At 33.7% G+C, this 12272-nt stretch overlaps 1 protein-coding gene across 1 annotated transcript in view; it reads left to right on the forward strand.

Annotated features, from left to right (window-relative positions):
• Positions 1-201: 201 nt before the first annotated feature.
• Positions 202-12272, forward strand: part of LOC115886920 (polypeptide N-acetylgalactosaminyltransferase 2) — a 94873-nt gene continuing 82802 nt past the window's right edge. Inside the window, exon 1 of the mRNA XM_030906247.1 lies at positions 202-463. Coding sequence (XP_030762107.1) covers positions 368-463 — 96 coding nt within the window. The 5' untranslated portion in view covers positions 202-367. The remainder of the gene's footprint in view (positions 464-12272) is intronic.

Consider the following 12272-nt stretch of genomic DNA (forward strand, 5'->3'; position numbering starts at 1 on the left):
CGACGTCGCGCGTCGCTCAATAAAATAAAAGGCATCGCTCCGGCTGATCTAGTTCGCGTCCGGCTAACGTTCTCCATCTCTTTCACTCCAGCGCAGTTTACAACGAACAACAGACGAGGACAGAGCATCTGAATCATCGACACTTTTCCAACACCCTACTAAAGCAGGCACACACTCGCCGGCAAAGTGACAGTGGCCAGCAGTAATGTCGGTTTGACGGACTATGCAGTGGGGTTTCGGTACGCGATAGTGCAATTGCGGTGTCCTGCTATGCGGCCGATGCGAATAATTCGCGATTAATGTCGCGAATTCACAAATAAAATTGTGTGGTTTTCGAAGAAAATCGTCAAGCAAAAATCTGTGGAAAATGCGGAGGAACGTGAAAATAATGCTGGTTTTCACGCTGGTCTGGATGTTTGTTATTATTTACTATCTTCCGGGTGTTTCAAATAGTAGTAATAAGGTAATGTAAACATTATTTGTATTAAAAAAAAAAAAAAATTCAAAGACATCTACCATCTAATAACATAACTAGTGATGAGCAAATGTGATACCAAGACTGACTTGTGGTAATATTTAAGTGGAGTATAAATACTTTAAGATTACTTGCGTCCGTTTGTTCATTTAAAAATGAAGCAATAAAATGAAACAGAACTTATATATTAGAAATTAAAAATTACATGAAGAATTGCAGTGAGAAACACAGTTATAGGAATTATTATATTTAGATTCCATTGCGGTACTTGAAGATGCTGAATTTGAATTGAAATTTAAAGAACCTATATAGTAGGTACAAAAACATTAGTACTCGTATTATTATTAAAACTTGTAGCAGTTTCATTATTTTTCTTTCTTGTAAATTTAATCTAATACCTACATATGTTGCCATATTATCAAGAAATTATGTTTTTTTTAAAAACTTGACTTAAAAGAATTAAAAACTGAAAAAAATTCCAACATTTTTTTTTTAAATTTCGAATTTTCAATCTTTTTTTTCGCGAAAAACACCTCATAGGTGTGTTTCTGGGGTTGAACTATACTTCCAGTTAAAATACTTGCACTTATTCCTGGGACACCGGAGTAACACATATACAGAGTGGTCCGAACTGTATTCCGGAAACTTCGGCAGCATATTCTGCAGATAAAAATAAGTAAAAAAGTTCGTGTAAATGAATGTATGTATATTTTTTCAATCGGTAGTTTTATACAGGTACGGACGAAAAACTATTACTCTTTAAAGCAGTTAAAACACATGTAGGTAGCGCCCCCTACAAATAGAAGTTTTATTGATATAAAAATTAAATTTCCAATATCAAAAAACACCCAGACACCACTTTTCATCCAAATATTGACGTTACTTCAGAAAATATTTGGAAAAAATCGAAATAAAAATGGAACTTCTACACCCTGTATCTACGAAACTAAGCATTTTAGGACATTTATACGAGCTTTTTTACTTATTTTTATTTGCAGAATATGCTGCCGAAGTTTCCCGAATACAGTTCGGACCACCCTGTATATCATCCAGCTAATGAAAATTATACTTGTTTCCCGCTTTTTCCCGTAATAACATTTTCCGTCCGCTTCTGTTTTATTATGTTATGTAGGCGTGTTAATGTCAATGTAAACATAAGTTTACTTGCGTTTATAATAAAATTAAAAGCAATTTGAGATTGTTAGTAAACTTTCTTTAGTTGTTGTTATACGATATTTTTTCTTTTCAAACAATTTCTTAGTAGTTCAGATATATCTAAATTACGATAAATACTTACTTTATTTACTATTTAATTAGGAATTAGATAAAATAAAAAAATAATCCGAATTACCACACTAAACTGTGTTATTACTCGATTAATTCTCCATTAATGAATTATTCAATATTTACGTAATTAAAAAAATAAAAAGTTATCCGACATTACAATTGCTGATTATCAGACTGTAAACAATTGAATGAAATCTTGTTCAACGATCTTGCTTTACCCGAATAAACGAAGAATTAATTAGTAATTTAAGATTATATCGGTTTGTGGAAATTCAATTTAAATTAGGTTTTTATTGCAGCGTATTTACCGAATATTGTAGTTAGAATATTGTTTAACACTTCAGGTATATATTAGGTACTTTCATTATAGTAGGCGGGCCCAAGCTGGGATTTGGGGATTTACTCATGATTTACTCAAACGCGACAGAATAACATAAGGGGAGAACCCTTGCACCCTGTTAAGTACCCCCACCCCACATGACTCTTTTACACTGGGTCGATCAGAGTAATAGAAATAATCAATCCTTAGAAAAACTCTAATGGGGCAGGTTAAGGCAAGATGGGTTAATTACAATATACAGAAAAGTGTGCATTTAAATATTCTGATGATTCAAGCGTGAAGGAAATGGGAGAGTCACAGAGAGTTGCAAAAAAAATCATCGGGACATTTTCGAGCGTGGTTATTTGTTTACTATGAAGGAAATAATTCAAAAATCACGGGAATAATATATGTAGCTAAAATCGTCACTAAAGTTCTTGGTGCTTATGTATTTGGAGACTTATGTATTTTTAAATAATCTTGCAACTTAACCGAAACCTCTTGCTAATAAAATGCTACTTGGGAGGCCATCTAAAAAAAGGATAATGGCTCTCTCCATGGCTCTCTGGGCTACTCTTAAATTTTCTGCTGACTTTTTCGTTAATGTTAGAGTTTCCGCTCCATAGGTAATTACCGGCAAGACGCATTGTTCATAAACTTTCCTCTTCAAGCATATGGGTATATCACTTTTAAAGGTCTCCCGCAGTTTGCCAAAAGCAGCCCAACCCAAACCTATTCTGCGCTGTATCTCGTGTGCTTGGTTGTTCTTTCCGATTTTTGTATTTCGTGCCCGAGATATTTGTATATATGTGTTTCTTTTATGTCGGCGTCACCTATTCTGATGTTCTGTAGCAGCACTAAGTTTGTCATTATTTGCGTTTTACTCTTATTTATCCGGAGACCGACTTTTAATGAGGCCTGTACTAATTCTTCGAGCATCTGCTTTGAATCTCCGATGTTATCTGAGACAAGGACGATGTCATCTGCGAATCTGAGATGTGTCAACCTCTCACCATCGATATTTATGCCCCTATTCTCCCAAACTAAAAACTATAAACTTATATAGCTTCTAAATTTATTTAACCTAATATTGTTTATAAACTTCATAATTGCATTCATAACAAACAACAGAAGACAACAAAAAATATCATTAAATTCGCATTATACCTACATTAGACTCTCAATAAAAGTATAATAAAATAAAATCGGAATAAGATATTTTATTAAAGCCGTCGCATATACAAAGTGCCCAAAAATGCCTTTACCATGCCCATACAATGCTCACAATGTCCACATAATGCCAAAACACAACCAAAAGGCATTCTGTTCGCACCCCTCAACTATTAATATCTGAAACGCCCAAGTAGTTTTTTATGACTTTTTAAAATTTTTGCTTCCCCACCAACTTTTTTTTTCTTTTTCGTATCTAATTTTACAATTCAATAGAATCACGACGCTCGAGTAAATCTCCATTTGACCATCTTGGGCTCCCCTGCTACATATTAAGAAATTATAATTTTTATGGCCGTTCATTTGCATTTAATAGATTTATGGCTAGCTAGATATCATTGGTTTGTAGGTTTTAAGTAGGTATTATTGCAGAGGATAACTAGTAAGGGAATTTTGTTACTTGGATTATATTATTTAGGATTTAGAACCAACTTTGCATATCATTTGAATGCAAGAAATGGGTATTTCGAATGTTTTAAGTTACCTACTCGAAATGATGTAAAAGAGCGTGTAGAATTTAGTTAACTTAAAACATAAAAATTCCGGGTTATCCATTTCTTGCATTCAGGTGACGATTTGTTAGTAGATAGTTAAGTATCTAGTGCCTCTACAGGGTGTTAATGACATTAGAAAATCTTAAAAGTTGCTATTAGATTTGGATTAAGGCAAATTACACACATCGGAAAAATCTAGGGATATCATTTTATTAAAGTTAAAAATAAATGTTTTGAATAAACAACCACATATTTGTAGGCCGATTCTTTCTACTTCGATTGAAACGAAGCAGTCAGACTAGTTATTTCTAAATTTGGGATATTTGCAGAAGTGTTTGTGCATTTTTTGTCAAATGTATAAAAAGCACCTAGCATCAATTGTTCGAATTTAACCTGTACTGGTTATGTTTTTATGATAACTGGCCAAAATTCATTCAAATAACTCTGTTTAGTATTAAACGACATTATGGAGCGTAGACATCTTAACAGAGACGAAATGCTAAGGGCCATGGGTATGCTCGAAGCTGGAATGCGCCAAATCGACGTAGCTAGAGCATTAAATACAACGCAAAGTGTAATATCGCGATTAAGTGCACGTGACCGTGAAAATGCTGATGTTGCTGAAAGGCACACAGGGCGACATCGCATTACTACCCCTCAGCAAGATCATTTTTTACAATTAAATGCTCGACGCCGACCGACTCTTACAGCACCAGAGCTTAGTTTAATTCTCCAGGAAACACATAATGTAACCGTTAGTCCTGACACTGTTCGCAATAGATTAAGAGAGGTCAACTTAAGAAGCAGACGCCCCTGGAGAGCTCAACCCTTAACGAGAGGAAATCGAGAGGTACAATATTTGTGGGCTCAAGATCATGTTCAGTGGTCGAATGAACATTGGGCCAATGTTCTCTTCACGGATGAGTCACGCTTTGGATTACATCCGGATTCGAGAAGGCTTAGGGTATGGAGAGAACCGGGAAATCTTATTCGGTTGGATCATGTTCAGGAAGTGCACCCTTATCAAGGTGGAACAGTTATGGTCTGGGGAGCAGTCCAATTAGGCCGAAAAACCGATCTCGTTTTTCTTGAAAGGTTTCTAACAGGAATCACATATCGTGATTTAATTCTTGAGCCTGTCGTGTTACCATATGCCAATGATTTTGGGAGAAACTTCATTCTCATGCATGACAATGCACGGCCTCGTACAGCCAGAGTGGTAAGTGAGTTTATCAATGCTCATCAATTAAACATCTTACCCTGGCCGGCACAATCTCCTGACCTCAACCCTATCGAGCACGTATGGGACGCGGTCCAAAGAAGAATTTTGAGAATGGGTATGCCTCGTGAAACTCGTAGGGATCTGGTTCGGGCCGTGAATGCAGCGTGGCAGGCTGTACCTCAAGAAGAAATCGACAACCTGATCAGGAGCATGGAGAGACGATGTAGGGCTGTAATGAACAGTAGAGGAGGCCATACCCTTTATTAAGTAAAAATGGTTTTATCTTTTTTTTTTAATTCACAGTTTAGAATTAAAAAAAATGTGTATATTTTTTTGAGTTCAACAAAAATCAAGGTGAATTTGAAAAATTCGGTAAATTTCGCATTTTTATTTCCAATACGTCCTGTAAACTATTTGTTTATTTTAATTTTATTATATCAGAAATGCAAATAATAAAATTACTGATGATGGCTGGATAAAATTGTAATATCCCTAGACTTTTCCGGTGTGTGTAATTACATATTGCGTTTATCTCAGCGAGGCACCGAAATCGACAAAATATCAAGAGACTCTAGAGACATCTTTTACTCGGAATTAAATGGCCAACACGGTTTTGCAAGAGAAAAAAATATTCCAGTGACTATCCAAATGCACGTCCCTGATGAATCTGTCGACACTTTTTTAGCATTATGTCGCACTTATAGTAACTTTAACCTTCAACATTTCATTCGAATTACTAAAAGCACCTGAAAGATAATTATAATAAATCGAAAATAAATTAAGACTTTAATCCTCTGTAGCTACGAAACATAGCAGAATTGGACCTATGTTGATATAAAAAATTAGTCTTATTTTTACGTGGGGAATCTCCCCACGAGAGATGAAACATGTTTTTTGAAACACCCTGTATAATTAAACTATAATATTATTACATTCATAGACTTAAAATATTTTATTTTGAGTCTGTGATTACATTTGATTCATATCAAATGTAAATATCATATCATGAAACTACTATAATTGTTTTATTTAAGTGGCAGTACTTTATAATTAGTACGAATTTAAATATATAGGTAGTTTATTTTTCTGACTCATTAATAAAACGGTTATATTTTTAGAATTATTCGATCTAAGCGTTCAGAACATATTTTTCGAGATATTTTTAGTGTTAATGAACATCTAAAAGAATGTTTTAAACGAGAGTTAACAATCCAGGTCAATATCTTCAATTATTTTTAGGAACCCTGACCTAGTAACTAGACGTATAGTTAAAACTGTCTCTTACTAATTATGACGTATCACAGACAAGTTTTGCGCTATACTATAGTAGATTTTTTAAAAAGTTACTTCAAATATGTTAATGGCAATAAATTATTTCATGATATTAATAATTATTTGTACGACCACACAAATAGATTTTAGTAAGGTTCTGTAATATGCAAGGAAATACTTAATATAAATATAATTTAAGCAATCTTGTGTCACGTGAAAATAAATTTTCTTTCAATGTTACGATAGTTCTACTTAAGTGATTCGGATTGGGTCAGAAATACTTTCATTTTTTTTTAATTTGTCCGGCTAGTAGGTGAAAATTGGCTACGATATATAATAGGAAGGTCAGGTTTGTAAGGTCGATTGCAAAATACAGAAAGAATAGTTTTTACACAATAAACTAATTGATTAAACAAACTCAAACCGGTTAGAATTATTAGAGGCTACAGCATCAGATATACATATGGTGATATACAGGTTAAATAATATAGATTGAGTTCAGATTTAAACAGTGGCGAAGTTATGGGGGGGCTTAGCCCCCCCAAATGTAGAATTAGCCCTCCCAAAATGTTTGACGCTCTATGCAATACAAGCTCGATTACAGTCGGTCCCTGGTCTGTCAGTGTTAATATGTCACTCGATAGTTTAAAGTTTAACCTAGAAATAATTCTGCGAAAACAATATATTGTGATATTGTGATGTATATATTTTAATGCGAAGGTCTGGGTGTTTCTTATTTTATTTTTTAGTCATATTTAATATCTGTATGTTTATTATTAAAATGTATATATCAGTTATACTTAGTTCTGTTTAGTCCATGTTTATTCGATATTGCCACTAAAGCATTTAGTATTAAATACTGTGTTTTCATCCTAATCTTACCTAATGTTATGATCAAAAGATTCCGGGGCTTAAGCCCCCCCAAAATCAGAGAGCTAACTTCGCCAATGGATTTAAACCAGTGGCTTCTTATCCAGCAGCGAAGCTTTCAATGATGCGGGTGATGCATCGCGATCTCCTAAACAGGGTGGCCCAAACTGTATTCCGGAAGCTTCGGCAGCATATTCTGCAGATAAAAATAAGTAAAAAAGTCCGTATAAATGTATGTCCTATATGCTTACTTTCGGGGATACAGGGTGTAGAAGTTTTATTTATATTTCGATTTTTTCCAAATAATTTCTGAAGTAATGTCAATATACATACATGTTTATTTTTTCTCAATAATGACATGTATTGATTATTTCCATTCTAAGTATCTTGGGAATAGCTGCTCGTAGCGATTTTTGCCAAGAGACATTTTTTACGTAAAAAGCTATGGAAGTGGTTCCCCATAGAAGTCATATACATATTTACATTAAAGTCAAATTTTCATGTCAAAAAACTCCCAGACACCAATATTCATCTAAATATACGTTACTTCAGAAATTATTTGGAAAAACAGATATCTAATGTTAAATCTGCGTTTAAATTTCTGTAAGCAACCGTCCGTCGCCGCGTCGCGTCGCTTGCAGAAAATCCGTCATTTACTTCAAAATCACATTTAAAGATTTTGCTTTAGCCTTTAATAGTTCAGAAGTCACTGGAAGATTATGCGATCTTTGTGTACAAAACCATTCGCACAGTTTCTTTTCCATCCAGGGATTTTCTCCCGATTTCAAAGTTTTTCTTTTAATACTATTACCCCCACAACTCATCGTTAAACTTAGGATATTCACTTTATTTCTTTTATTGCACACACAGTAGACTTAGCGATGACATACTTTTTTACGAGGTAAGTAGCACTCTTTCCATTTTTTAAACTTTTTATAATACAACATACAACGTCAAGCTTTTTGTTTCATATTTTCCTTTTTGAACAAAAAAAAAATCTTAACAATCGCTAACACATGCCTAGTTCATCGTAATAGCAATGAACATTTAATTCTAATAAAAAAAACTGATGATAATAAGCTGGGCATACACCGACAAGCCTGAGAATTGCCAAAAAAGTTGTTCACTTAGTCGAGGTTGCCGCTGTTCACTCTATAGAATCTGTAATGTTACCTTTTTACTGTTCATTGTAATGGATAGTTCATATAAAAGGATGTTCACACAACCGAGCGTCTACTGTATAATTTATATAAAAAATTAATTTTCTGTGTATTTTTCCGATGTTTTAATAGTTTGTGAATTTTTGCGTTATTTCAATAGTTATTCAGCTATAAGACGAACCCAACAAATCAGAGATCATTAAAATCGGTCTAGCCGTTCTTGAGATATAAATGGTGTAACTAACCCTAACTTTGATGTTAATTAATCAGTGGTATGAATGTGACCAATTTCACACTAATTAAAACACATTAAGTTATCGATGAAAGTACGAAACGAAAATTGATTATAATTAAAAAAACATGTAAGGCTTCGTTCAGCTGGCATACATTTTGAAACACATTACATTTTTTTAATTTATTGAACCGGAAGCTCATTCGAGATTCGAATACAAAATTAAGACTGGATCTGGTTCAACAAATTACTGGTATGTACCGGGAGATTCAAATGATGCCAACAGTTTATTTTTGATTGTTGGTCATTAATATAACTTTTACTATTAGCAGTAAAGTTATCACAAATAATATTTTTATACATTTTGTATAAATATTACATTTTTTTTCAGATGAGTTATTTTTTCACGAACTTAACTGCATAGCTCTAAGATTTAGTGATGATCTAGTCTGGTCTTGGTCTCGATCTTACATAAATAGCGAGTCCAAAACCAAGACCCAATATGCAAGATTCTTGCGGTCTTGCATTTTTCTGCACATTTTTTAAATCTCATTTTTCTTAGATATTAATTAAGAAAAAAATAAAAAAAAAAATTTAATTACGTACCTCTCGGCCGTAAAATTAAAAAAAAAATAAAATAAAAATGGTGGTGAAATGAAACTTATTCTTACTAACAGCTATTAAATTGAAGGATTTGAAGGACATTTTTGAAAAAATATAGTTTGAAATGTTGAAAAAGTAATAAATTAAAAATTAATATATGATCTGACAAAAAAAATTGATGATGTATTAAAATGATCTGTCCGTCCGAGGACTCCATTCGGGTACCTCTATCCACGTGACGAGTTTGGTTCCAATCGGCCGATAATTAAGAAAAATCCTGATGATTTCGTTCATTTAGAGGCTTCATAAGATCGAAACGTCGAGGGCGTCATCCTGTAGCCCGTCCCCAATTATTGTCGACCCACATTTTTCTCCACTATCAAATTCTTAGTCACACGCTGATGAAGATGTAAATGAAACGTCGGCGTCGTATCCAACTTTGCAGAGCAGGACCGTGTACTTACACCGTTGCTCACATAGCCTGCCCACCAGATTTGGTCGCGATCGGACGACATCAAATTTTGACGTTTCTTACGTCAAAACTAGCTGTCACAGTGACACGTATCGTACACGGTCATGTTGGCCTTGGTCCAATCCATATTAGAAAGATATCAGAAATTTGCGATATACTAAATTTCATTTAAATCGGCCGATTTTTTCTACCACTGCCCTTACCACTTTTCCTCTCGTCTTTTGTGTCATGTGTCTTCTCTTGGTGTCTTGTCAAGGCCTTGAATTTTCACTCCCAGCGCGCGTGAAGAATGAAGGAGTTTCACTTCAAAAAATGTTTCTTTCGAAACTATTTATAGCGAATATGTGATTTATGGTAGTCACCAACAATAAGCAATATTCGTATAAAAGATTTTTGTGGACACATACCGAATACTGCCGTATTATTTTAGTCCCTAACGTTTTTTGAATCATTTAAATAAATAAATCTAATATAAAAAGTTAGTTATCTTTTCAAAACGATTGTTTTAATTTATTGCAAATAGTGTTTTCTCTAATTAGATTCAGAAACCAATTAAATCAGAACCCAATTAAATCAAGGAGACAATTAAAATGGAGAGAAACGAGTTTTTATAAGTTTGCCTTTTTTATATCTTCTTTACCCTGTTATAAAATTGTAAGGCAAACTTTAAACTTCCTTCAAAAAGAAAATCAACGCAAATTCTTTAAAGAATCTTGGGTTGCTGAAAACTAATTATTTTCCTCTCTGCGAGTTTTTAATATAAAACTAAAAACTAAAACTAATTATAAAAGGAGTAGGTAAAATTGAAATGTTTCACATTTCTGCATTTAATCTATTTAAAATCCAACATTGAACGTCGATAATGATTATACTTCATTATTTTTTTTTATTTTCCTTAATTTAATTTTATTAATTATTCTTGTATAACAGTCAAAATCGAAAAAAAAGTGTTGACCATAATAAAGAAAGTATAGTATAGAATTATAGTAAGAAATTTAAGTCAAAATCCATGCAAGAAGTGATGAGTTAATGCTTAACCATGACCCTTATAGACAATGCCATGACCAAGAGAGAATTAGTCTTGTAGGGTCCACAGTTTTGGTCTGCACTCATTGATTCCTCATCAAAAAATATGAAAAAAGGTGCTCTAAACATAGGTGCGGAAATTCATAGTTTGAATTGGAAGTTACTGGATGTTAAAAGGAAGTTACAGGATGTTAAAACTTTAAAAAATAGGTCTTTTGTAATTATCTTAAATAGCGTTATTTTTTTCTTAAATTTGCTGTAGATAGCACTGAACATCAGTGTTATAAATTTTAATAAAATATAATAGGTTCGTTCCAACCAGCATTTCGGGATCGTTTCGAAATCGTACTCGAATCGGTTTTCTTGCACTTTGTTGGCATGCGCGGTCTTCGAATAGCTTCGCGACGGTGCAAAAAGTATCAACGTTGGAACGCTTTGTGTATTGTTTTCGGGACTGTCAAAAGTGTCAAGCGTGCATGTATCGATCGGTTTTTGTTTTTGTTTAGAATTTCCCAAATGTTTTTGTTTCGATTTTTTTTCGAAGAACATAACCCTATTATTTTTGTTTGCAATTTTTAATAATAATCATTATTATTCTTAAAATGGAGAATCAGAATCCAGTAATTGTTGGTAAGTGTTGTTTCAAAACTGTATACTCACTAACTCACTTACCTATCCTCTCTTTTATGATCCTGTTATGCGTAGTTTCCTGTTATTTCATTGCAGTGGTAGAATCTTTGAACATTATTTTATAAATAAAAAAATAATTTAAATTTCCGAACGATTTACTCCACACAAACTCACAAGCAAAAGTATAACGCACACGTATCCGATATCGTAAAAAATAACCAAGACAGAAGTATCAGCCGGACGCCAGAGCAGAATCAGCTGTTAAAAATCGATAATCCCTGTCAATATGCTTTAATGCGCAAGTCAACCCAAACAGTTCTCAATTTTGACCATGTATCGAAATTACCGTTCTGAAATCGTAACTAAACGATCCCAAGGTAGGTTGGTACGCAAATAGGATCGTCCGATAACCGTCAAATCTCGGTTGGAACACATTTGAATTACTGCGCACGAGCGTGATCGTTCGGTGACGGTTCTGCGGCGGGTTGGAACAAACCTAATAATAAAATACATTAAATATAATTTAACTTATTAGTCTTATTAGCCGACCATCATACCAATAGGTATGGTAGGCTATTAAGATCGGCAAAAAAAAAGTTTTTTTTAATTTCACTCAAAATGAGTTATTTCGGTCATAAATGACCTTAATACAAAATATTTTCATGGTGTCTGTCTGTCTATCTGTCCGTCTGTCTGTCCGTCACACACGATAACTCAAAAACAGCTAAACCGATTTTAACCAAATTTGGCACAAAAATACTGTGGCACCCGAGAATCTGGCTATTAATTTCTGGTGGGGGTGGGGGGTTGGTAAGGGGTTATGGGAGGGGGTTAAAATTTTAAAAAAATCGTAACTCCAAAATTACAGTAGCTAGCGAAACGCGGTTTTCAAATTAAGATTAGGAAAAATATTTGCAACAAAATTTGTAATAACATCAAAATCAGTCAAAGTCGCAGTTTTTGAGATATTAACATATTTT

The sequence above is a fragment of the Sitophilus oryzae genome, unplaced genomic scaffold (genome assembly GCF_002938485.1).
Source record: "Sitophilus oryzae breed Bouriz unplaced genomic scaffold, Soryzae_2.0 scaffold_535_pilon_pilon, whole genome shotgun sequence".
NCBI classification, from domain to species: Eukaryota; Metazoa; Arthropoda; class Insecta; order Coleoptera; family Curculionidae; genus Sitophilus; species Sitophilus oryzae.